Source organism: Melampsora larici-populina, assembly GCF_000204055.1.
Source record: "Melampsora larici-populina 98AG31 unplaced genomic scaffold MELLAscaffold_18, whole genome shotgun sequence".
In the NCBI taxonomy this organism is placed as follows: Eukaryota; Fungi; Basidiomycota; class Pucciniomycetes; order Pucciniales; family Melampsoraceae; genus Melampsora; species Melampsora laricis-populina.
Genome location: NW_006768782.1, coordinates 636766 through 664269, shown reverse-complemented (window position 1 = coordinate 664269; position 27504 = coordinate 636766). Strand labels below are relative to the sequence as shown.

At 41.8% G+C, this 27504-nt stretch overlaps 3 protein-coding genes across 3 annotated transcripts; 2 read left to right on the top strand and 1 right to left on the bottom strand.

Annotated features, from left to right (window-relative positions):
* Positions 1 to 468: 468 nt before the first annotated feature.
* MELLADRAFT_86421 (uncharacterized protein) lies at positions 469 to 1916 on the top strand (the record flags this gene model as incomplete). Its single annotated transcript, XM_007410086.1, has 6 exons — positions 469 to 557; positions 638 to 703; positions 756 to 1005; positions 1077 to 1430; positions 1506 to 1544; positions 1608 to 1916. 6 exons carry the CDS (start codon positions 469 to 471, stop codon positions 1914 to 1916), a joined length of 1107 nt encoding a protein of 368 aa, XP_007410148.1.
* Positions 1917 to 16033: 14117 nt separating this feature from the next.
* Positions 16034 to 17305, bottom strand: MELLADRAFT_63186 (uncharacterized protein; the record flags this gene model as incomplete). The annotated part of the gene is made up of 1 exon (XM_007409962.1): positions 16034 to 17305. The coding sequence occupies one exon, from the start codon at positions 17303 to 17305 to the stop codon at positions 16034 to 16036; it is 1272 nt and encodes a 423-aa protein (XP_007410024.1).
* Positions 17306 to 18463: 1158 nt separating this feature from the next.
* Positions 18464 to 19351, top strand: MELLADRAFT_86419 (uncharacterized protein; the record flags this gene model as incomplete). The annotated part of the gene is made up of 4 exons (XM_007410087.1): positions 18464 to 18738; positions 18821 to 18881; positions 18927 to 19058; positions 19190 to 19351. The coding sequence occupies 4 exons, from the start codon at positions 18464 to 18466 to the stop codon at positions 19349 to 19351; spliced, it is 630 nt and encodes a 209-aa protein (XP_007410149.1).
* Positions 19352 to 27504: the final 8153 nt, after the last annotated feature.

The window sequence follows — 27504 nt, the reverse complement described above, 5'->3', positions numbered from 1 at the left end:
AACATTAACCACTCCAGTCACAACGATATTTACACCACAGAATTTTCATACCCTCATACCCTAACCACACACCCCTCAACAAAGCAACTCACCTACTATCATCCTCTCAGAAATCATTAACAACAAATCGACCTTGACACTACACCTCTCGATAGCCATTTCAACCCTCCATGTCGTTTACCACCTCAACATACCGCAACCGTCCTAACCTTCAACCACCCCCCCATGACCTTGTCACCGCCTCGCTTGCCGATATGCAGAACCAGCTAAAAGCACACGCAGCTGTGAATGGATACAAAATTGCCACACGATCATCAGAAGGCAACAGCATACGTTACAAGTGCCATCGATCAGGTCATAAACCCTCTCTCAATTCAAGCTCTCTCAAAACAAATTGTCCATTCGCCTTCAAGGTTTTGCAGATTGTACCATCTTCATTACCCAATCACCTTTGAGCCTTAGCACTTGATGGAAACAAATCCAGGTTACCTCCAATTGGTAGCTGGACCATTCACATCCAAAATCCAACTCACAATCACAAACCAATTGGATTCGAGGTAACAACATACTCCTATGGTATTGCCAACACCAACAAGTTACACTAACCCTCATTCCAACACTCTCAACTTTAATGTAGCCAGAACGAGCAGATTCACATGATGAGAAATTGGCTTTGTCAGCAATCAATGAACGGTCAAGCATGGTAAGTTTTTCCAGTTAGTAGTAATCTCACACTGAGCTGTTGGTTTACCAAGTTTCACCCAGGTATCGAATAGAATTTTACAAATTCCGCACGAACAACAGGCACAGGCCCTTGATGAGATTGATCAAGTAATTGCCAAGTATTTCATTCTCAAACCACCACGTTCAGCCATTCAATCTTCTGCAACAGACATCATTCAACTCCCAGAGTCAACTACGAGTAAAGAAGCCCTCACCAGTCATTTAGACCCCACCCAATCCATCATAGGACCATCCAAACCTCACATCGTGTCATTATCAGTTGTTGGTACCCCTCCTTTTGATCTATTGAATCAAACTGACCACTTTGATATTTTGTTGCTTTGTTTATATAGGAAAGTACCAATGGGACCGATGATGTACCTCGTACGGTCAAGAAGAAACGAAAAAAGACCCCCAGTATCAATATACTACAGGTAACCTCTCATCCAAAGGCCGATTTGACAGCCACAGAAACCACCGAGCTTTTCGCACCACAATCTCTTGTTCGGTCATCACCACCCCTTCCTCCCCTGTTCTCACCGTCACAAACAGACCCTGCACCTTTGGCCCCACTTTCACCGCCACTTCGATTTGATTCACACTGTACATCTACATACACATCAGACTTAGCAAATGCCCTGATTAATCCCCTTCATCCGTGTTTGGTCGATTACGAGTCTGAGCCACCCGATGACACAGAACAGTTTGTTAGTAAACCTTCTCTAACATTATCAGTTTTTCTTTGGATGGAAAAGTCATTGACTGACACATTTGTTTTGAAGCCTTCACCAAACCTCAGCCCAACAAATTCACCAATCGAGGTGAGTTACCTACCTCATTTGTCATACTTATGTTAATTCCGTACACTAACATGTAAAAATTAGATTTCATCAACAGATAACGTGCCTCATATTATTGGTCAGACACAGGCAGCTTCACCCGACTCGAGCAACATTGAGGCCACCGTAGCACCGATTTCACCCTCATGCGGCAATAACGATGATGGGGACAGAAGCTTCCAAGTCGAAAGCTTGTTACCATGTTTACACTCGATTCAGGAACAAACTCAAAAAGTCGACAACACCCCACTCTCACCACTACAGCCACCCACACAGGTCATGTTATTTCATAGATATCCACACCCCTCTCAAGTTCTAGTTTCTCACAGCCATTCTTTTTATGTTACGTTGTAGATTGTTAATCAGAAGAAGAAGGTTAAACCTTTGCAACCTGAAGAAGTTCAGAATGATCAGAAACTTCGTCGGTCAACTAGACATCAAGTGGCTGAGCCCGTTTCCATAACCGCCGTCAATCCTGACTCAGTTTCCTCATGTGTTCGCCGGTCTACGCGCACGCGTAAAACCCAAAAAGTGGGTACGTTCCAATCAAAACTCCTCTGCCCTTACTCCTTTAACCTTACTTGCCAGTTAATGATGATGTACAATCTTTCAGGACCAGCGTGTGCCTCATTGGCTTCATGAGTATGTAGAATTGGTGTCAGACCCTTGTGGTGATGGTCACTGTGGATATTGGGCGATTGCAATTAGTCTTGGACGAACTGAAGATGACTGGAAATTGGTACGAGAAGAGCTGATTGATGAGCTCAATTCAAAAGTAGATTTCTACGAATCACACTTGGCAGCACGCAAGAATGGACTTGGCGGGGTTTTGGAACACATCTCAGCACCCAGAACGGGAAGGAACACTGTGTTGGATACACCTTTGCTGTGGCTTAACTCGGCACGGATGTTATACATCATTGCATCAACGTACAAACGGCTGTTCTGTGTCTATGGTGAAGGTGCAGGATGTTTTTCAGCGCTACCTCTGGAAGGTCCTGTGAATGACAATCCGCCCATATTTCTCTGTTATGACCACAAAGGTCTTCATTTTTTGTCCCTGTCGCTCATCTCCTCTCATATTGTCCCTATCCCTAATCCGTGGAAAGAGTGGTACACACTCGCAAAGCCAGATGCGATAGAGTGGGCTAATAAGTTTGATTCCCATTTTAAGAAGTTCCACCATTGTATCCGACCTATATTACTTAAAGAAAACCCTTGGTTGTATGGAAAGAAAGAGACTGTAGACTTAGTGTCAGATAGCGATTAGTTTGAAATCTAGTTATTGTAATTTATGGTCTTGAACACCAATCTTGAACACCAAATCAATGATATATAATATATCACTGATATCTTGTGATGTAATATTCTTTTTGTATTTGCTTAGTTGAAATTAATAAACAGAGCAATCATAAATGACAATCGAAGTAATCGATCAAAGTAATTGACTTCAAATTTTATTTTGTTTTACTTATTTAAGCAGTGTTTGTTTACTTCACCAATAAGATATACCAAGAAATAACATTAAAATTGATGTTCATAAAATAAGATTACAATAACATAATACATATAGTTATAATGAAATTCACGTAGATCACTTTGATAGAAATATACAATACCATCACTGTGAAACATACAAATCTTATACGTAATATCTCAATAAAAGATCACCATTCATGTCGTAATGTTGATCATAAAAAAGATCTTCCTGATCCTCATACAATTCCGCCTCCTCTGCCCTGATAACCTGTGAGGTGGTCAATTTTTCCCACTCCAGAGTGACCCAATCATTAACAACCTTCCACTCCTCTTGAAGTTTTTGGTCGAGAGTGTCACAGCCTGGTAGGTACTGGCAAGTATCAACTAGCTGATCTTTCAAATGCCGCCAGTTCTTGAATAATTTGCACATCCTTTTGGCTATGATCTTGTAAAGAGCTGACAACCTCTTTTTCTCGTCAATATCTTCAGCTGCAATGATTGTCACATCAGTTGTTGTTGACATGCAAACGCAAATCATTGAAAGTATTGAGTACTACGGAATGCAAGAGGTGTCAAGGTGACAATGCAAAAATCAAAAAACGAAAATCACACTTCCCGGGTGCGAAATTCAAAAATCAAAGACAAAACTCAAGAAAATACTCAAATACATGGATAAAACCCCTGTACCGGAGTAAAAGTCATGGCAGAAACCCCTTTCAGACCAGGTTACGGTCCAAATTTCAGTAGAATTACAACTTGAAACTCAACATTTGTCACCCCATTGTTGCATTGACACAAAAAGTACCAGGAAACCACAAAAGAGGACATCAAAATTCAAAAATCAAAAAATCAAAAAATCAAAAGTTGAAAATCAAAAAACAAATGTCGATAACCAAAAAACGACAATTAACAAACCATAAACAAAGACCCCAAAAATGAAAACTTCACATTAGATGATGAAAAGTGTACCTCTCTACCTCTCTACCTCTCAACCAATCACACACACACCATCACCGATCATCTTAGACATTCCTCCAACTTTTGTCATAGTCTCCACCCATCCACTTGTTCAACCAAACCTACACTACACTGAACCTCTTTGATCGTCTCCACTCTTCTTCATCCTTATTTGATCGTCTTCACTCTTCTTCACTCTTCTTCATCCTTATTTGACCATCTTTACACCTCTTCATCCTTCTTTGATTGTCTTCAATCTTCTTTGATATTCTTGGATCGGCTTCACCCTTCTCCAATATTCTTGTATTGGCTTCATTGTTCCCTAGTATTCTTCAATTCTCTTCGATCAACTTCAATCTTCTTCAATCTTCTTGAATCGGTTCCAATCTTCTTCAATCTTCTTCAATCTTCTTGAATCCTCTTCAATATTCTTCAATCTTCTTGAATCGGTTTCAATCGGTTTCAATCTTCTTCAATCTTCTTTGATCGACTTCAATCTTCTTCAATCAGCTTCTTCTTTGACTTTGGTTTCTCTCAGATATTCATATTTCACCATCATGAACCGACCTACTTGTCCCTTATGTCAAAGTACTCTCCGTCAAGGCGAACACAAAATATGTGGACCCTGCCTTGAAAACATCAATGCGGACCGAAACAAAAAGGTTCCTTCTCCCCCCCAGCAGGCACCCACCCAAGCTTCTCAACCCCGCCCTGCCAATCTCAAGGTCATCAATGCCAAAGCAGCTGTTGCAGCCCGTACCTCGACTTCCACTGGTACTCATGTCCACCAACTTCAAAGCAACAAGTCAAAACGAGCTGCTGCCAAGAAACAAGCTAGCAGCAACCGCATGTTTAATGGTCACCCAGCTGCACCTAAACCTCCACCTTTCACTACTCACACTGGCCGAGTATGCTCTGTAGGATGGATGGTGATATATGAAACTGGCTCTTTTGCTCATGGTCTACTCCGGGGAACTTTCACTGTGGATAGGTCATTGTTGACACTCTTGGACGACACTAAGGAAGGCATCTTCAACCTGTGGGACCACTCTGTTGACTCTCCTCTTTACCCTCAGGCACCCAAAGTTTACAACTCTGAGTATTTCAACCTGGCCAAAACCGGCCGTGGCCGGAAATCACCTGTGGTCTTACATAACAATGAAGTTTTTGCCAGATATCTTGACGACACTAAAGGAGAACCTAGCCTCGAGCTAATTTTTCTGGCTGACAAATATGTCAAAAATAATCCTTGGCTTCGACCTTCCACCAGTAAGCCGGTACAACCTCAACGACAAGCTAAAAGAAAGGCATCTCAACATTTGACTTATGAGGAGATGTTATTAGATGATGGAGATGAAGAAGCGGATTATGGTGATAGTGATAGTGATAGTGATGGTGATCTGCCTTTGAGTGTCAAAATATTCCAGCCAAGCAAGAAAGCCAGGTGTACACCTTCAACTTCAACAAAAGTCACCTCACCACGAGTCACTCGAAAGAAGGCTTCTAATTTTAAAACCAAGAATATTACATACACACTCCCGCCACCCATCACCCCACGAAAATCTCTCCACCGTGCTCAGAGTGATGTAGCTCCTGTAGCTATGACTCATGTGATACCACCTCACCAGACAGGTAAGCTCACCGCTCTTGTTCACAACTCATTTTTGGTCTGGCTGACATGCCCTCCTTAGTACCGGCCTTTGATTTCAGAGAGGCTATTGATATCTCCGTATTTGGACGAAAGCTTCCCATGGCTCGCCCTGTTCCACCTGCTGAGACTACAGACGGTTTCACCGTTGGGAAAAAATGCATTTTGACAGGAAATGCAGAAGGTAAACCGGAATGGGTGGTAACACCGTATCATTTCAAAGTTGATGAAAGTGTGGTGATTGGAAAAGGTTCTTTCAGGACATGTTACAATGCCTTTGGAAGAACACCTGGTGGTGAGGTGACTCCGATGGTTGCCAAGAAGCGGAGGGAGCTGCCTCCCAATATGACTCATCTGGCTGTCCATAAAGAATCCGGTGGAGTGTATGCTGCTGTTTCCATGGTGATTGAAAAGTTTAAGAAAGCCGCTTTGGGTCTGAATGAAATTCAACTTTTCCCTGCAACGGTTGAAGCTATCCAAAACATTCGTGTGAGTCAAATATATGGATCTCATTTTATTCAAGCTTTCTCGATAACATGTTTTTATTTTCCAGATGGTTCAAAACTTTCCGGTCTATGCAGGAAGCAGTGCTACGACAGAATGTGCTTATTTCTTTGAAGAAGTACTTGATGTTACACAATACCGCAAGTATACCAGCAATCACAACTTTGAACTCCGGCCTTCAGACAGTCCTTTAGTCAATGAAGTAATGCAAGCTCTCAGTCATTGGTCTCATAAACACTATGACGGAAGAAGAATGGTTGCGGATCTTCAGGGGGTAGGTTTGGTATTGACAGACCCTTTGATTGTGGATACGAGCAAGTGAGTACTTTTGTGCTTGCATTCCATCATTTTGCCTGACGGTTTGTTTTGGCCCCAGTATGGCTTGGTGCGACGGAAATACTGGAAGGAAAGGCTTGGAGAACTTCTCTACCCAGCACGAATGCAATAAGATATGCAAGCACCTGGGGTTGCTACGGCCAAAGGTAGCACAATTAAGTCTACGGGAGGAGATGGAGCTGTTGTATGGAGGTAAGTCTGGGGAACAGACTCATATTCCAGCAAGAGATTAGCACAAGGCGGAATTCAGGAGTAAATTCTTTCTTTTCAATCTGTATTCCAAAATTTGTTGCTCTTATAAAATTCAAAAAATTACAAAAACCCTTTGCTCACAAAATTATCATCATAAAAAAACATGTATATATCACTTTAAATATCTAAGTGCTGACCCCTTTGTTTCTTTATAAAATTTTATCTTACTTTCAAGTTGCTCAACATTTGCCCTTTTGCGTTCCAGTTGCTTGTCATAGGTCTCTGCAATGCTAGTGTGCAACTTTTCCCAGCTCTCATCATCCAAGCCAACCCGCTTGGCCATAATTTCCTCCATTGCAGCCACCACTGTTGTACTGATCTGTGTACTGCAAGCATAAGCTAGTACATGGTCTACAGTCCCCTTGTTCTTCTCAAACGCTTTGATTGCCTTGTTTTTCTCCCTAGTCACAGCACCCTGCAAGTATGTTGTCTTCTTCTTTTCTTCCTTAGAAAAAAGGTGATGGTCCGTGTAGTGGGAAACATCTGTTGCCCATAGTAATTCTACCACATCAGCTGCATTGATGTCTATAATAAACTTGAATTTTCCAATCTCAATCACAAACTTGGCGCCTACTTGTGGATGCTTCTTATTGATACGCTTTCCAGTTTCTTGTTCAAGGGCAAGTTCTTTCTTCCTTTCAGCCAACAGTTGCATTCTTCTTTCCGGACTTATGATTTCAGCTGCAACAGTTGAAATCAGAAAGCTGTGTTAAGGGATTTCAATGAAAAGAAAAAACTCAACAGGTATTGGCATCAATTAAGCAGAATAATCCAGATGCAAAACCTGTTGCATCAAAGTCACAATGACTTCCATTGCGGAATCCACCTGTGGTCACTACCACATTTGATCCCACAAAATTCTTTTCCCCAAAAACTTGTGCATTGGGAGATTTTTCCCACTCTTTGCTTCCAGGGACTGGTGCTTTGGCTGCCCAAGACGGGGCATTTGTCTCCTCTGCAAGTTGCTTATTGGAATCATAGACAAAGAGTGACAATGATGAAGTCATTTCAGCGTGAAAGTCTTCAACCCAAGGGAGTTCGTCTTGCCGGGCTTCATCTTCATCTAGTTTGGCTGGAGTCTTGCTGGTAGCTGAGTTTTGTGAATAAGTTGCTGAAATCAAACAAGAAACCAAATAAAAATTTGAGAGGCAACACATTCCAGAAGCTGAAAAAACAAACCAAGAATTGTTCCTCTTTGGTACTTCCCAGCTCGCTTGGATGATCTGTGCCCAAATGCCTTCATAGTACCTTGCCGCTCCTCCTTTGGTAGCATCTTGACTGCATGATTCTCCTTGATTACACCTCTGGCTTCTGAGTGTTGATGCATTATTTTGATAGCTCTTCTAAAATCTTTCCAATGTTGCACTTCCTTTGGATCTTTGCTGGCTGGGTCCTGAAACAAACCACATTAGCAATGTGTAAAGAACAGAAGAACCCAGTGGAACTTTACCTCTTTCTTGAATCTAGCAACACATATCAACTTATTACTTGCTAAGTTTACTAGTACAACAGTCCCAGAACTAACTACTCTCTCTTTACTCTCACCAAACTGAGGCACCCTGAAAACCATACAATCTTCTGGCAAGCCAAACCTTTCTTTGATCCCGGTCTTGATATTCTGATTTACAAATTCCCGTCCCAGATCCCGTACCGGATCCCGTGTAGCATTGTGCTTTTGAGACCTCTTCTTTGTTTGATACTCTGCCCGCTTTTCTTTCTGGTGGTTGGATAGTGGTCTTTTCATCTATGTGCAAGCATTTGATTTTTGTCAGTGAAAGTCAGCTTAATGCAAAAATATTGGATAATTGGGAGAATAATGGAATGCTGGATGGATGAGTGTGAAAGGTATAATGATATTTTACATAGGGTATCAATGAATTATTGAAGATTGTGTCAATTGTTTTGGTATGATATGTAGATGTTTGATTGAATATTGTGTTGATGAATGATTGATTTGTTTGATTGCACAGAGCATTTGCATTTCAAGTGATTTCTTCAGGAAGCATTGAAATGCAATTAGCAAAAGGTTGGGCTGGTAGTTGGGGCACCCCTCTGTCACTTGCCCTGCCTTTCACAAGATATAAACATCTCTACATGCATCTCAAGCACTGCCATCATTGATGATTCATTTTTTGTTTTTTGAGAGTTATGAGTTATTCAAGATGAGTTCAATGAATTATTTCTTGAGGAGTGAAATCTGGAAGCACTAAGATACATTTAGCAAAAGGTTAGGCTGGTAGTTGGGGCACCCCTCTGTCACTTGCCCTGCCTTTTGCAAGACATAAACATCTCTACATGTATCTAAAGCATTTTCCTCTTTCATGATATATATTTTGTGAGTTGAGTTATAAATCATCTGAAATATATGTGTTGTACGTGACTTGATTGGGTGCTTCTACTTCTTTCTGCTTCATTCATGTTATATTCTTCTTGACCTTCATCTTCCTGTTCTTTGTTGAGCTATAAATCATTTGAGATATATGGGTATTATTAGACTTGATTGGGTACTTCTGCTTTTTTCTGCTTCATTCATATTATATTCTTCTTGACCTTCATCTTCCTGTTCTAGGTGCTTCTGTTTGATTCCTTTTCATTCATTGCATGAATATGATATTGTAAATAGAGCAAGGGAAGGATATGTATATATAGAGAAAGGGAAGGATAGGGACATTACCTTTTGGATGCCAACCGTTGGTTAAAATAAGTCAAACAATTTTTTTTGTGGGAAGAATGGTCTCAGATATCAAAGTGAAATGATTAAATACTCCCAAGAATGTTACATGTAATGTTACACATTACCATGTCATGTGACCTATTCAGAAGCATGGCCGGCTTGTGGTCAGCACTTGGAGAATCAAGAACTCATTACATATAATGTTGATGTCATCCAGTGTAATTTCACAAACTACAATATACTTACTTATGTGGCAGTAGGGTTCAGACCTTCATTATGTACACTTTGGGTCATAGTAATGTAGCTGACAAGATAACCAAACAACTGAGACATGAACAATAACAAAAACAACAAATCATATTGAATTCTTCACAATCTATTCAGTATCCATAGCTTCATCTTCTTCTCCGCATATTGCCAGCTTAGCATGATTGACCTTGACAAGCTTGGTGTAAGCTTTTGGGAGAAAAGCACAAGACAATTGTGGCACTTGGACTGACCAGTAGTAACCAATATCATAAGCAATACATATAGCAAGTTGAATCTTGTCCACCCTAACATCACCAAAATTATTACCATCTAATTCATTTGAACTTGAAGGCTGAGAAGAATTATTTATTTGAGTGCCAGCCTGAGCTGCTGAATATGCTTTCTTGAGAAGTCCCATAATGTAATCATGAGTTCTACACCAAATTGCTTCCTTAATCTGTATGTTGTCTGTAGGATTTTGACACTGGACTTTAAAAAGAAACCTTTATAAAGGTTAAACAACTTATCAGCTTTAAGTGTTGACTAGACACAAAGCTGAGATGAAGACGAGACGTGATAACTCAACAGACCTTTATAAAGGTTAAACAACTTATCAGCTTTAAGTGTTGACTAGACACAAAGCTGAGATGAAGACGAGACGTGATAACTCAACAGACCTGAATGACACAGGTAAAAACTTTCAGAATCTTTATTCGACCAAAAAGGAAAAACACAGGAAACACACCTTTATAAAGGTTAAACAACTTATCAGCTTTAAGTGTTGACTAGACACAAAGCTGAGATGAAGACGAGACGTGATAACTCAACAGACCTGAATGACACAGGTAAAAACTATGAAGAGAAAGTAGAGATAGCAAAAGAGACATAACAACCACAAAAATACGATATTAACTTTCTTAACATTAATCAAAAGAAATAACAAAAAGAAACACCTTACCTTTCAGAATCTTTATTCGACAAAGGGAAAAAGATTCTGAAAGGAGAACAGAGCAAGGTATAAATGAAAAATTTAGAAAACCCTCTACACTTCACATCATATCATACTAAAATGAAAGTTAATTCATCTGTCCTCGAATCACACCTTGAATGTTCAGTTCCCACAATAAGTCTCGACGTTGAACGCATCACTATGAACTGATTTTGAATAGATAATACAAATGAAATGAAGATTTTCAAGAAGCACTTGTTGAATTAAACAAACTCTCATCACAGTCGAAAGTCGAGCACGAGAACAAGTAATATTCATAATGAACTTATTTTGTAACGTGAAGTTCTTGACACACATTCAGTTAATTTCAACACGCCCCCTCAAGATCTTCACCGTTACATTTTTATACCTAATTTACTTCTAAGTCTTATGAACTGTTGCTTTCCCAAAGCTTTTGTAAGTAGATCTGCACACCTGAACACTTAAGTCCTTACCCTATACCATAGGGTCATACAGAGTACCCTGTGACCCAATGGGGTTCCCAGGAATAGTGCGAGATGAAGGTACATCTTGAGAAGCATCTCCAAGATCTAAAAATCCTGCTAAGTCCCCTTTCTATAAGGGAGCTCTCCACATCCCACGCATCCATCATACACACACCCCACCACCTCATCAGGACTCCACCACCCTTCAAAATGTACACCTCATCTGCTCAAAAACACACAATTCTACAACAGGGTGATCCATTGCACATGTACTTCACCCCCTGAACAAGGACCCCACCTCCCTACAAAGCTTGCGACAATGCCTAATCAAACCTCCCCCCTTGACTTCTTCTAACCCTTCAAGCCCATAAAGCGCTGTTACTTACACCCATGTTACATCTCCTCACCACCTCAGCCTTCTTTATACACGCACCCTACATCTCCTCACCACCTCAATCTCAAACGCACTCGAAACACCAACATACACTCATTTGCACCACCCTACCCAGCAGCACACATACACTTCAAGTACCTACAGTTTCCGCCAAGTCATCTACAAAACACCGACACACTTGCTTGGACACACCAGTGTAGTATAGCCCCACCACCCAAGCTACTTTCTTACACAGAAACCAACCTAATACCCACATACCATACCCTAACCTCACCACCTTTTACCGCTTGGCTTGATTGTCCAAAGAATTACACATCACATGCCGATTACACCCACCATACCTCTACCAACCTACCCAAACCAACATCTATCCAACCAACTATATCAACTATCAACAGAATCTCAACAGATTCACAGCAACATGGCATTTTCGAGTTGCTCTATGGTCCCTACCTCCAACAATGCTAACCTCCTTCAGCCACCACCGCATGACCTTATCGCACCCACATTAGCCGCAATGCAAACGCAACTCAAGGCGCATGCCGCCGCCAACGGATACAAGATTGTCATCCGATCCTCAGATAAAACGGATGAAAAAACCACCAGCATTTGATACGAGTGCCAACGATCAGGAAAAAAACCAACCAACGATTCATCTTCCCGCAAGACCGATTGTCCATTTGCCTTCACTACCTACGAGGTAGTCCCCCCTAAGGTGCCTAGCCACCTTCAACAGTTGGTTTCCAAACAGAATCTGCCACCGGCTGGCAGCTGGGTCATTCACATCGAAAATGCCACCCATAACCATGCGCCGATCGGATCTGAGGTACAAAGCTTCATCTTATCACTTGACATCACATCCATTGCTGATACCATGGCTACAATCCTCATAGTCAACTACAGCCTCATCTATTGATTCCGCAACAGTCATCAAGGAACGCTCGGCGCGGGTAAGATCCTCCCTTTCCCTCCTCACTCAGACTAATCATTCATCGCCTTTGATAATTCATTGTCTTTCAGATATCCAATGTGATTTCTCACATCTCGGCCGAACATCGAGCTCAAGTGCTCACTGAGATTGAAGATATCCTCGCCAAGTATTGCAACACCATGCCACCTCAAGGATCTCGCATGCAAGCTGATCGCTCTGCTAGCATAGGACCTACATCACTCTCCCTGACCACATCGACCACATCGACCACATTGAAGACATCACCTTCAATACTTACTACAATTAAGTCACACCCTGTCATTTCCGATGCAGCAGAGTTACCCACTCAGCCTCCCAAGGAGTCATCGCCCGAAAAGAAGAAACGCAAAAAGAACCAAAAAGAGAACACAACTGTTTCACTAGCTCATCAGTCCTTTGAATCAACCACCACCACCACTACTCCAGTCCTACCATATCTTGCCCAACAGCCACGAGTCGCCCCTTCTACAGCATCCGCCCCTCCTGCCGAACCTGAATCCAAATCAAGATCTACAGAAACAAGATCTACATATGATTCGCATCTTATTTCGCACCCCACCACTTCTTTTCTACCACACCTCGCCCCACCATCACAAAGTGCCAATCCGGAATCTGATTTGCGATGTCCATACACTACTGATCTTGCATCACAGCTTTCCAAATCAGTTTCATCAGTCCTACTGCCTCATGATCATGAAATTTCGACTCTTAAAAGTGAAAGCGATTTACCAAAGCAAACGAAAATCACTGCAGTAACCGCCATTGGTCTTAAACAATTTTTGGTCAACTATGAGTCTGAGCCCGACCCTGCTGACGAAAGCGATAGCTTGGTAAGCCTGATTCATTTCATCTCCGCCTCTCAGAACAACCTATTAATCAATCCATTGGCCTGGCAGCCCTCACCTACGCTCATCCCAACCTCACTTCCAATGAACCAATCCCCAGTCGTGATCTCCCAGTCACTACAACAGCATGCCATGCAGAGTCCGCCCACGACTAACAGGCAGCGCGATCCCCCTCGACCTCTGATATCGACGACTCCAAATGGCAACGATTCAGGTATCGATGATGGAGAAGACATGGATGGCAGCTTTCAAATCGATTCCCTGATCCCAACCGCATCCGACCACACTCACCAAGACAAGTCATTGTCAAAGGAAACTGATTCAAAAGTAGACAATCAATCCCTACAAGATGAGCCAAAAAGCGTGAAAGAAGCCAAGTGATCATCTCAAGTAAGTGCTCTATGCACCCTTGACCTACTGCATCATCACCAGCGCCTAATCAACCTTGATCACTTACTTTGTATAGGGACCAAAGGCCAAGGCGACGTCAGCAGACCTGATGTCTCTGCGAAGGTCTACTAGGCGCAACGAGATCGAAGCAGAACCAGGTCAAGTCCCACAGCCTCGCCGTTCTAACCGCCCCCGAAATACCAAAAAAGTGTGTACGTGACTTTCCATTTGAAATTGCCCTGTAGTGGACTTCGGTGGATCAATTTTGACCGGCATGCATCACGCATTCCTTATCTTTCAGGATAATCGTGTGCCGCATTGGCTCCACCCTTATATCTCTTTGGTTTCGGACCCAGTCGCCAATGGCCACTGTGGCTATCGCGCAATTGCTATCAGTTTAGGACGTCCTGAAGGCGAATGGCACTCAGTGCGTGAAGATTTGATTTCCGAGCTTCAGTCAAAACCGGATATGTACGAGGCACACTTTGAAGCACGTCGGCGAGGATATGGAGGCGTGGCTGAACATGTTTCAGTCATCAGAACCACCAGGGATGAAGTTTTGGATACACCTACGCTGTGGCTCAACTCGGCTCAAATGTTATATATCATTGCCACAACTTACAAGCGTCCTTTCTGTGTCTATGGTGAACTTGACGACTGCTTCTCAGCTCTGCCTCTTGAAGGAGCGCCGAATGACAACTCACCCATTTTTCTGTGTTATGATCGCAAGGGTTTACATTTCCTTTTGCTTTCTTTAATTACATCTCAAACTATCCCAATCCCAAAACCTTGGGCAGAATGGTACAAAATATCCAATCCAAACGCGTCCGAGTGGTTCAATAAGTATGAAACAAATTTCAACAAGTTTGATCAATGTATCCGGCCTATCTTAGTTGCTGAAAAACCGTGGTTGTACGGTCCCCGGGAACCTGTCTTACTCTCTGACTCTGATTAGCCCCCTTGTATCTTTGTATTCATGTATCTTCTTGTAATGATGATATCAGGGTTTTGCAATAAGATAACAATGATATATACGCATTTGTATAACTTTGAGTGTAGTAAGATGAAGAGATAGTGTGGGACCAAGGCAGATCTTAACTGGCAAAATCCACATTGAAGCCATCTGGAATCAATCAGATCACCAATTGAATAAGATTACACCATTGACGATTATTTAAAACAAGCTTTACAACAACTGATTATTTAAAACAAGCTTTACAACAACTGGTATGCATATGTTCTATACTGATTAAATCTTATCTTATGCATCTTATGTATGGTCTGACTTCTCCATTCATGTCATAATATAGCTCATACACTTGCTCTTCACCGTTCTCGTATGCGTCAGGCTCCTCAGCCTGGACGACTGTGACTCCCAGTAACTTGCTCCACTCTTGTGCCACCCATTCAGCAACCGGCCCCCATTCCCTTTCTAATTGATCATCCAACTCACCAACTCCTGCTAGATCAGTGCGCGTATCGTGTAGCTGCCTCTTGAGCTCGGTGCTCCAGTGCTTCAACAGCTTAGAGGTCCTACGCGCCACCATTCGGTATAGTGCAGCATTTTTCTCCTTTTCATGGGGGGCATTTGCTGCAAAGTTTAATACTCTCATCAGATAGGTATCACTTCAGTTTTGAAAGTCTGCGGCCCACCTTGCTCAATCCCCACCTTCAGAGCGATTATCTTCTGATGGTATTGAATTGCCCATCCTAACATCTGACGGACTTCCCTTGCAAGCCGACAAACTTCCTCCTGAGCACTTCTCTTATTTAAGAAAGCATCAATTCCTTGTCTTAAACTTGCACTAGCCATTTGGGCGGCGGGCGCCGCACTGACCCCGGTATTTAATGGTAGTATTTGTTTTCTCACAACACTCCTGTCTGCAATAATTGTTTAAACAATATTTTTCTGGTCAAAGGAATCCCTCAATGAGATTTGTATTGAAGTGTGTTGAGATGTGACCCAATTTACAAAGGGTGAATTTACTATCAAGCAATAATCGTGTTGGGCTACTTATGCGGGCAGATCACCTTCCAATCATGAACTCTCAATACATAAGACTGGGTTTCACAACAACTCTGCCCTCTTCATTTTGGTTAGGCTACATAATAAATTACATAGGACTGGGGTTGACAACAACTCTCACTTGTTACACACTTGGAGGGCAAGAAAAAAAATAAAAAAATTCAAGCCAAAACAACTTTCCAACTACCTTCCAAGTTTTGTATTCATTTCCCTCCAGTGCTCCTAACATTTGGGACTTTTTTGTTACATTCATCAGTTATACAATAACATTTTTTCTGCTTTGCAACATCTGTGAAAGGCAAATCAAGAATTGTCAGATGTAGTCTAACACTTCGATCTCAAAGAAATATTTACTTACTAATATATCTTCATAGCTCAGTTCACCTTTGAATTCACAACGTATTCCAAATCTTTTGAACAATCTAACCAACCCGAGATTTATCTCATCACCCTTGTAAGTTATTAAAATCAACAATTTCCAATTCACCGGTTTAACAAACTGATTACTGTTTAAGCTTCTTAACTGACTGATCCAATATTTCTCTGACAACCAATAATTCGTGATAAAGACCTCCAGGTTTTGAACGACGGGAAGAGTTAGCCACCTGAGGTCGGGCCGCATGGAGCTGCAATCAAAGCATCGCATAATCTTGAGGCGAGGGAATATGGTGCTGTAGACGCTACGTGGAAGCCCGTCTGGTATTGAATCCATAAATAGTATTTCAAGCGACTCCTGCAGACCTAGAATCACTGCACTTGGGTCAACATAATCAGGTGGCGGGGCACATTCTACAAATCTAACTTTCTCCTTTTGATCTTGACAAAAATCACGTATGACTTCAACGTTACTGCTATAATACAAAAAACACAAATGCTTGAGGTGTGGCAACGCGGTTGTCTTTAAACGTAAAGACGGTATTGAAGGAAACATAAGTGATAAGGATTTCAAAGGGGTAATGGCATTAAGGAGGTTGTTTAACGAATCGGAATCGCTGTCGTCAGATTTGGGAGTGCCGGTTATTATCAATGCTGTTAAATTGTCAACTTGTTTTATACTATCAATAAATCTTGATGTGAAACCAACCGGGCCGTCGAATACCAATTTGACTTCAGATAAAGTCGTGCTGCAGAGACTGATGAGTTCCGCAACATCTGACATCGAGGTTGATGACACGTTGAAATCCTGGAGATCAAGTTTGGAGTTCTTCGACCCTTGAATTGCCTGATTTGAATCACCGCTCATACTTGTTTTTACATATGCCATCTTGTTAAAGCACAATCCTCGCAAGTGAGCATTGTTTGCAAACACCAGTGTTGTTTTCCAAGTTCCCACCAAATTGCTAATCATTAAGGCTGATGTTAACTTGAGGGACCGGTAGGCAAAAGGTATAACTGCGTTTGACCATAATCTATTAATTAATCGTAATTGTAGGAGCTGTATTAAAGCAGCATGCTCCAAAAACGGAGGATCTGCGCTGTTCATATAATCCGATGTCGTTGTTTTACAATCGTCGATAAAGTGATGTAAAATCGACTGAATTACTTCAAGGGGAAGTTGCGATTGATTTTCTGTTGGTGTCGTCATTGGTATACTGTAGATGAAAAAACTCTGAATACTGATTGTGCAATAGTCGAATTTGGTGAGATAAGATTGAAGTTTGAGTAAGAAATTGATTAGAAGTCAATTTTATTTCAAAGAATCGAAGCAATGATAGAAAGAAAACTCGACTAAACCTTTGTTCAATTACACCTTTCGGAATATAGCGTAATCAGCTCAGGTAGTCGCCAATAGACCAAAAACTGGCTTTGATGTCGGTATCTGAACTTGTCATGTTGGAAGACGTAAGAAGAAAATCATGGAGTCAGGACAAATTGTTCTGCAATCAGAAATAGTAGTGAATCTACGCTCTCACAAACACCTAATGGAATCAGTTGGAGAATAGAATGAATCAGCATCATTACTGGAATCAAAAAGTGGAATTAACAAAAGCTACCTACAATACCTTGACAAAAAATCGATATATCTAACTTTGATATTCGACAGACTAAGATCTGATACAAAATCGCACTACCTTGACAAACAAAGTAGATATATCTAACTCTGTTTGATATTAGGGAAACCAAGAGCCAATACGAAATGGGATCAGCATAAAGTAAGACCACGGAGTTATTCATTACGCAATCAGACAGATAGATGCAAAGAAAGTTTACCCTGACAAATTTTGTAACACACCTCAAGCGATATTTCTAGCCTATGCAGCAGCAACACCACCACCGCCCCGCTCCGCTCCGCTATAACCACAGTTTTTACGAGCGGAGCAATTTAGCGCTAATATAAAAGCGCAATCACTACGCTATAATTTTATGGTCGCTATGGCCATTCCGAGCGGGGCGGCTCTTCCGCTCCGCTTCGCTCCGCTATAGACAAATCTCACACTGAATATCGCCTGATAGCGCGGTCCAAGGGTTTTTTTACCCAGTTTTGATTATACAAGCTAACAGATGTATCAATAATCTAATCGCAGAGAAGAATACAAACATTGTCTTGTGTATGTTGAGACCAAATTGGGTGCAAATTTGAAAGATAGTAAAAAGAATTGTTTTATAAAACATATGAGTGTATTTTAACCACATATCCGGTCTCATCTTTGACGATGAAGACGCAGACAGACTTGAAGAAGAAAGCCGATCAGCAATCAGCAATCTCACCTTCCAGCCCTCTTCTCCCTTGGATTTGAGTTACATGCCTGGTGCTATATTCCATTCCTTTTGGAACCGTGCTGTGGGTGATAAGTTCAGTGCAATATTGCTAGAAGCTCTAGATTCAGAAGGTCGCACACCAGAACTTGAAGACCGGGCTAAAAATGAGCAGCGCAAGGTTCGGTTCTCGTATATTTGCTCCAAGATCATCGCATCCGATATTTGGAACCACACCTTTCAAACTTTTGCTCAGGTATTGTGTGTGGCGGAGAAACCCTCGATAGCTCAAGCAATCACAGAGATAATCGATTTCAAATCGTGAGAACAATCTGGTCAACACCTCACCCGTCCGAACTTGTCAGGAAGATGCCCAAGGGAAGCACTTGAACTGACATTTGAGAAACTGCAACACATTCTTCTTTTGCGTGGGTCATCAAAAGCGACAATCACCAAATAGATATGTCAAAAACTTTGACTTCACTTATTGACTTCTTCCTTTGACTCAGCAAATCAGCTTTGCCGCCACTTCGCTCTTGGGCCATTTAACTCAGTCTGACTTCGATGCACATCACAAAAAATGGTCAAATTGTGACCCGTTTGCCTCGTTCGACATGCCAATCGAGCGTTTTGTCACCCCTGTGCGTGAAATGGATCACGCGCCTTCTGTGGTCCTCATGATCAGTACTGACCATCTTGAATTCAAGAGAATAAAGGTATTGAACATAATCTGCAGGCCGAAGCTCAAGGATCCGATCGATCGATGATATAGACAGATTGTGATAGAGAAGGCAAGCACATCGGTTCTGAGATCAAGTCCGTATGTCTGAAGGCCAACCGGAACATTACTGTCTCTTGGGCTCGCTTCAGTGTGATCATCCCTGCGTGCGTATCAAGTTTCCCCTTTACAAGGCTTCACTGTCAATTGAAATGAAGGTTGCTGGTAGCTACATATGAGGCGCTATAGGGCGCTCTGCTGTGCTCTGTCGCTAAGCGCTCGCAGCCGCTGTGGCGGCTCATAGCACAGCGGGAGATCGCTATACAGAGCGGATATCCAAACCGCTATACTTATTTGGGTTTCACCATAGCTATAGCAGTGCGTGAAACCCGCTATATCTGAAAAGGGCTAGCGCGGGCGGAGCGCGCGCTCCGCTACCGCCGCGCTCACGTTATCCCAGGCGGAGCACCGGTGGTGTTGGCAGCAGGCTAGAAAGTAGTTACCGAAATGAAGATGACACACGGACATGAGAGAAATCTGATAAATTGAGTCACAATTGGACAATCTTCTTACCACTATTGCTCAAGCCACAGCTAGCAATCAAAGGTGATGATAGTAACGGTGTGGGTATCGAAGATGAAGAAAATAACGTCGAGAAGATTCAAACCTGTCATGTGGGAATGATAAGAGTAACATTAGCAGAACATCAGCTGTTTGAAAACCGGCGGGACAGAATTGAGATAAGTCCACTACCTTGATTCTTATCAATAGATACCCTGTGTTGTTGGAAGGGTCTTACAATATCGCGTTTCCAGATCAATGAGTCTGAAATCGATGAGTAACAATGGGTTGAGCATCAGCGTCGCATATGGGGTTTTGAGTTAAGAATGATACAAAAGGCAAATGAGACGAAAAACTTACCGATTCCTCCTGACTAACAAAGTTACCTTGAAGCTGCCAGGTACTCGATTGGTGATCAAAGATCGATCAAACTACAGACCGCCGTATGGTATGCCAGTTTGTAGCACAGAGGCCGACACCTGACAAACCAATCAGCTGGAAATGTCGATGGAATTCGTTTGATTTGAGATGTGTGTGAGATGAGGCAAGTGTGTGCTAAAAGCTATCTTGAATCTTGATGGGGTAGTGTCTGAAGCGGTTGGTGCGAGTAGAGAAGCACAACATCGCATGATGACTGTTAGGTTAACAGTCATCATGTGACCATGTGTATGTAAAATACACACATACACACCAATTGTAATAAGTCAAAGACCAAATCGGTTATATATTGATTATGGAAATCATGCTCAATAAATCCAATCTGTTCTTGTCATAAATGTGAAGTTGCAATATCACACACAACCAAGGATTTTAGAGAAGGGTGCAATAGTAGAAAACAACGAAAAATAAAAAAAAACAGTTTCAACGTCCCCTGCCGGTTTGTTAACAGGAGATGAGGAAAAGAGAAGAGGCCATAAAAAAATGATGCAATTTGGTTTCAATACATTTGAAATTGACTAATTGCGTACTGATGATGCTAAGGTTTGGATTGGAGTTTTGCTCACAATTCGGTTCTGGTCTTCAAAATAATAAAAATTTATTCATCACTTCAACAGGTCAGTCGTGTTATCTGATTATGATCAATTGGAGTCAATTTTGTAATATACTTATTGTGGGATTTCACTTTATCTTTGTTTGTCTTATTCAGTTGGTATTGATAAGATTCAATAATCATTCTATTTACATTTTCTCTTGGATTGGTGTTGGGACAGAAACCCACGGAGGTAGAAGATTCCACAATGTATAGTGGTTTTGGAAATTGCAAGAGTCGAGTTCATCTTCCTCATGATATGTTCCTGTTATTTTTTAAGTCATTAAGCATTTCCTGTGGCATAGATGTTAGGTAAATTAGTTGTCTTTCATGTCAGTTATGAAACTGGGACCTCACGTACCAATATCTCGGTGTGTGTCAACTGCGCCCTATAGTGGCAACTGATACCTTGACGCTTAAATCCATTTACCAAGCCTATCTCTGCTTGGATTCTGACATCTCCGGTGATAAAAATGAAATGCTTGAGACCGGGCGGCGTGATTAACTTCGTACTTCCCAAATGAAGTAATACTTCTCGCCAGTAACCCGTCTCATCCCGGTAATTAAAAATTAAAACTTCGACTGTCTGAAAGATTGGCCACTGCAACCATGTTGGTATACGGTATGAAGGATCAATGTACCTACACCGGACAATTCGCAATTTGGGAAATCGAACTGAGTACTGTTCTCTAATGATGTTGTCTGGGATTCTGCTAATGAAAATACTCTCTACGGATTGACTCAGGTTTATAAACACCGTAAAGGACTCGTCGCGTGCATATGTAGGCATATAGTCCAGTAATTTAATGTTTTTTGCTTCGGTTCGAACAAATTTGATGACTGCATCGAAGTTCCTTGGGTGAATTGATATCAAAAAATGAAACAAATTGGGTAACGACCCAGGGTCCAAATTCATAGTGTTTAAGGTTGCAAAGTTCAAAGATAAGGATTCTAATGATGTTACACTACTCAATACAGCACTTAATGATTCTGCATCGTTCATCACATTGTGGTTTTGAGTTCCTTCAATAATCAATTTCTTTAGACTTTTGATGTGACTATTTGCGATTATCATGTCTTCCGAAAAACCAACGGAATAAGTGAATTTCAATTTTAAATCTTGTAATTTAGATCCGCATAGTAAGATTATGTCTGCTGCATCCTCCATAAAAATGGATCCTGTTTCCTTGTGTTGATACTCGAAATCCAGACGTGCATATCGTGTACATCCATAGTGTGCATTCAAAGCTTCAAGTCTTGCTGCCGGGAAGAACATCAGTTGATTAAGACAAAGCTCGCAAAGATAGGAGATGTCAGATAAAACAACACAGTTTGTCCACATTTTGATTACAAAGCCGGTGACCCAGGGACATTTCAAAGTTAAACGGCCATAAACAAATCTTGGAATTGCATATGCCCAGGACCTTGAAACAAATCGTAAATTTAATAAGTTCCTTATTGATGTATGATCTGGGAATTGTGAATCAGCGCTGTTGGATTGCACGATTGGCACACGAGGAATGTCATTGTAGAAATGCATGATGATTCTTTCTATAATTTCAATTGGTAGGGATGGTAATGAGAGCATGACTGATCGTTTGGAGTGATGAAGATTCCTAAAACAATTTAGTAGGTTAGTAAATCGTGGTTTCATTTTGTTGGACTACTTTAGTGAGAATAGAGAGAACAGGCGGGATCAGTTACTTACTTGAAAAAGCGCTTCAAAAAATTGGTTTGCTTGCGCAAGTGACTTGACAAATAGTTAGGCAGGGATTTGAAAGACGTGTTGATTATACTAACATATGTATGAAAGAGATTTTATTTATTTATGATTTTGTGAAAGCGTTAGGATGCAAGGGATTAACAATCCCCTTCGGCGAGCAGCTTACACATTAAATGATTCAGAGTCCCGAGAACTTGTAAAAAAGATCGCGAAGTTCCAAAAAGTCCCACGTAAGATCTGAGAAAGAGGATCTTCTTTGTTCAAAAAAGGTAATCTGGCCGGCTATTGTGTGAATTGGATTAATCATATTAGAGAGTGGGTCGACTTTAAGAAGCGATTGAATACCTCAAACAATGTAGGCTTCTTAGCTTTATTGGTAAAAGTCACTATTGCAATGAGATTCATTGGGGAACTGACCGATTATGAAGGAGAACACCAAAAAAACTACTAATCTGATGAAATTTATTGGCAAACTGAGCCGAGTATTAAGGTGAACTCCAAAAAAAACATTCATACCACCAAACAAAGCAAATACACAATCAAGAATGAGAGAGCAAGAAAACAGTAAAGATTAATTGTGAGAAAGAAGTAAGGTGTTGTTGATTTTCAACTTTTTGAAAAGAGTATCTGCATATGTTGGATACACTTGAAAAAGACGTTGAAAAAATAAGATAAGTCAAGCAAATGATCAAAACAGAAACAATGAAGCCGGATCAACATGTTGAGCATCAAAGAATCCCGCGTTGATTGAACCAAAATGAATAATCATGTAGTGAGAAAACTCACCAATGATGGCAAGGAAAGATGAGCATTAAAATTGGAGGACCGGGTGAAACACTATGTTGTTTGTTTCTATGTTATTAGATTGAGAAGTAATGCAGACGTGCACATTTGAGGCCATTGTGCAACGCGAGAGAGCTACATATAGTTGGCCATGAGAGAAAACGGGACGTGGGAGTAAAACCAACACTCTATTCAAACTCTGCCCTTGACTTTTATTAATTGTCATGCAGAAAGCTGGAGTGATAGGGAATTGGTAACGAGAAAAGGGAATTGGACAGCTCTCGTTCCCTTCATGATAGAGCCTAATCTTGGGAAGACTAACAGATGTTCCTTTTAGTTCCCCGGTCAAGATGCGGCATTGAAGAGCGCTTTTCTTGCAGTCGGTGATCAAGAGCCGAGTCCCGTTGCAAAGTCCATCTGCTAAATTTAAATTCCGCAACAACATGACAGAAGCTCCAACCTTGAGGTCAAGTCTGTGCGCCGGAAAACCCGGAAAGTTGAAGGTATTGAGGACATCAACAGTAACTGGGTCAAAAAAAAGCTCGTCCATTTTATCAATCGAGACCGAATTCACACATCTGCCTGGAAGTGATTGCATTACTTCAGTGTTCAACGCGTCGACAGTAGCATTTAAAGGTGTAATTAAGCATCAATTAGAGTATAATTCGGTGAGTTCGTTCCAATCACCACATCTTATTAGATGATCAACACCGCCATACTCAGTATCTAACATTTCTTGATCAAATGCTGACGGATTCCGCGTAACCGTAACGTTACAGTATTTCAATGGGACCGAGGCTGTATACTCTTCTTGCAAGTTGCCTGATCCTAAGTCGAGTAGCCATTTTGCAAAGTTGAGATTGGTTGGGTCGGGTCGAGCTGTAGCACCTCCTAGACGAATGTTGACAGTGAGCGAAAACTTTTCTATCTTGTCCCATAGATAAGAAGCTTTGAGGGTAGCTTTAGCCTGCTCCATGAAATTTGAGCGCCGAACTATTGGCAATGTCTGACGGAAATCGCCTGCAAAGAGAATGATTTTGCCCCCGAAAGGCGTGTTGATACCGGTGAGGTCCCTTAGAGTTCGATCCACTGCTTCAATGGCATGCCGATGCTGCATCGCCACTTCATCCCAGACAACGAAGCGAGTCGAATGTAAAGCTTGTCCAATAGAATCCCTGAGTGAAACTGCACAAACCGAATCATCATATACTGGTATTGGTATTTTGAATGTGCTGTGAGCAGTCCTCCCCCTTAGTAGTAATAGAGATGCAATACCTGCGGCAGAAACCGCTTGGAATGGAACATGGTTTGCATTACAATAATGCAAGATGCAGTTAAGAACAAAAGTTTTACCTGTTCCTCCAGGCCCATCTAGAAAGGCTAGGTATGGCCTGTTTTCTTCAATAGCATCACGAACACTGCTGACCACAGTTCTTTGCTCATGTGTTAGGACTCGTAGCATAGCTGTGCATTTGTGCTGACTTTCTTCTGGATTTATAGTATTGGTGCGATCGGGCCTAAGTTGATCTGGCAGCCGTAGTTCAAAGATTAGGGCTTGGTTAACTGGCCTGAGCCCGACTTGTTCCAAGGTAGACTCCATTGCTGTGATACACTTTTCAAGTAAGTAAAGTGCATAGTTGTGAATATGTTGCTCAGTCGGATTCGATAGAGGATTTAGCTTTTCGATTTGGTACTTGCAATTGTCGGATAAATCGTCAATATGTTCGTCCCATAAGCTGATTGGGTTAGCTGGTGAGCTATGACAGAGGATGATTGCTAACATATGTCGTAGTTGACGTCCTGTTTTCCACGTTGCTGCTTCAGTCAAAGACTCGTGGTAATTCCGATCATCAAGCAATAGTCCCAATTTGTCGGCAGCTTCACGGTAAGTGTTGTAGACTACACCGTTGACGGTTCGAAGGTAAGCAAAAGAAGTTGGGCCCGGAATATGAGTTAAAAGAAGCCGTAAATAATACACTTCACCACGCTTCACATTTGCAAAATAGACACGTCCAATTGAAATTACACTATTCTTGCGAGGTGTAAGCTTCCTCTCTTTTTCATGCCAGCGGAAATACTTTGAAACTTCTTGGTAATTTAATGAACGGACTGTGCAATCTTTGGACTTAGGTAGTTTGACGTTTTCTTGACATAAGCGGAAAAATTTGGTTAGAGTCGTCCTTTCGGCACGGCCTGTCTCCAAAGCCCTGCGCAATCCGTGCTTGTCAATGAAGTATACCGTTTGACCGTCTTGTAAGTGTAAACTTAGGCGTTGAATTGCAGGAAATCTTCCTGAGATCTCGAACATCAAAAGTCGCCAGACAGCTTCCAAAATTAAGTCAGCTCGTAATCTTTGAGGAGGTATGCAAAAAGAAAAAACATACCTTCTGGCGCACTGAGATAGCGTGCATTTACAAATGCAAGAATCTCATCATTTTTGTTCTCGTCTTCTATGTTTGCAGCAGTGCGATCATGTCCCTTTAAAATGTATTTAAATAGGTATTTAATTGCTCTAATGCTACCTGCTACTTCTACATTAATATGGCACCGATATTTCAAGAGAAGAAAGCGATTATGAGGTACTACACTTCCATTATTGTATCGGACACCACCTTTTTCAAAATATTGCCCATTGTTTGGGCGCTTGTAAGTCGGGTAAGAGTCCTCGGTGATTGATGTCACCTCACACAATGGTCGTGGGTATCCTAGTCGGCACTCAGATCCTGTCCAGCACTTGTAACCCTCGCAAGGCCCGTGGAGCATGTCGCGAGTTACCAAGTCAAATAATTGGGGATCGAAGATTGGGTCCGGAAGCTGTGCTGAGATGAGACGGTCCACTTCCTCGGGAGTTTCAGGCTTTGCATCAGGGTCCAAGAAGAGGATCAAGTGCACATGAGGTAAGCCACGCTTCTGGAACTTGATGGTGTACACGTATGCAGGACACTTTCCAAACCGCTCGTACTTGGTGACATCTTGAAGCATAGCATGAAATCGATAATAAAATGCTTGTGCAATAAGGTCCGGTCAATCGCTTGGTTTTTGTTCGTCTTCTAAAGCTTCGATTATCTCGGGCCATTGAGGATTGGCCGTCATTGTGATGAAGAGGCTTGGATTCCCGTATTCCGAAACTAAAGTCATCGCATCTTGGTACAACTGTTGCATGCTTCGAGGGCCGCCAATGAAACTGGAAGGTAGGACAATTCTTTGGCCTACAACCTCGTCCTTGACTTCATTATCCAGAGCCTCGATTGCACCGCTGTACACCTCAGCACGAATTTCTTTTTGGTGGTACCGGAGATACTGTAGTCGTGAGTGTTCAACACACACGTACATATCTACCGCAAATTCTTGAAAAAGTCTGCCAGATGCCAAGATAACAGAATAAGAGGGACATTTAAACAATAAATATGCAAACCATTGTAGATTCGAAACTTGTCCATCGGGGTCTAAGAAAAGAAAGCCATTCGAAAAAACTTCATCAACTCTATACATAAGAACTAATTGATCATGAAATCTAAACTCACTTGTGGGTGTTGGATTTACATAAGATTCATGCCACATTTGTGATCCGTACAAAAATAATAATGGATACCGTAATGCAAAATAAGCCGTATGAAGTTCAGAGATACGTTGTAGTTCTCCAGACTGCTTCTTGATGATGATGTCACGTTTATACTGGCCAATCTGCCCGTCTCCGTCTATTATAGCAGCGACTTCATTGCAGGTTGGCCGGTTGTAGCGTCGGTGATCCATCCCAGGGGCTGTGACGGTCCTAATGCGAAGGGTACGTGGTGGTTGAGGTGCAGAATTACATATGGCCGCTGCTGATCTGAATATATGTGTGTAAGGATTGTGAGCATCCATGAATTTTCGAAAAAGGAACATGATATGGGGATCAAGATCGCAACCGCTACAGTTAACTCGGAGGGAAGCCTCTTGTTCATCTCCGCCACCATGTACAAATAATTGAGCAAAGCCTGGACGGTCGCCAGGCAGGGGCATCAAGGAGCCTATCCTATGAGTAAGTTGGCCGGATATTCTGAAGACATAGACACCCATTTGTCCTATTACTGAGGTATCGATATTGGCGCCGAGAGAAGTAAACGATAATGCATTGTTATATTTCTGAATCTGTTCTCGGAATTGAACACATCCTGAAGAAGAATGAATCAACAACTGTCCAATGCATCGAATGATTTGCAGAATCCACTTACGCCGATCACGTCCCGCAAGTAGTTGACGAAAGAAACCTGGCACTGGTTCACCAACGTC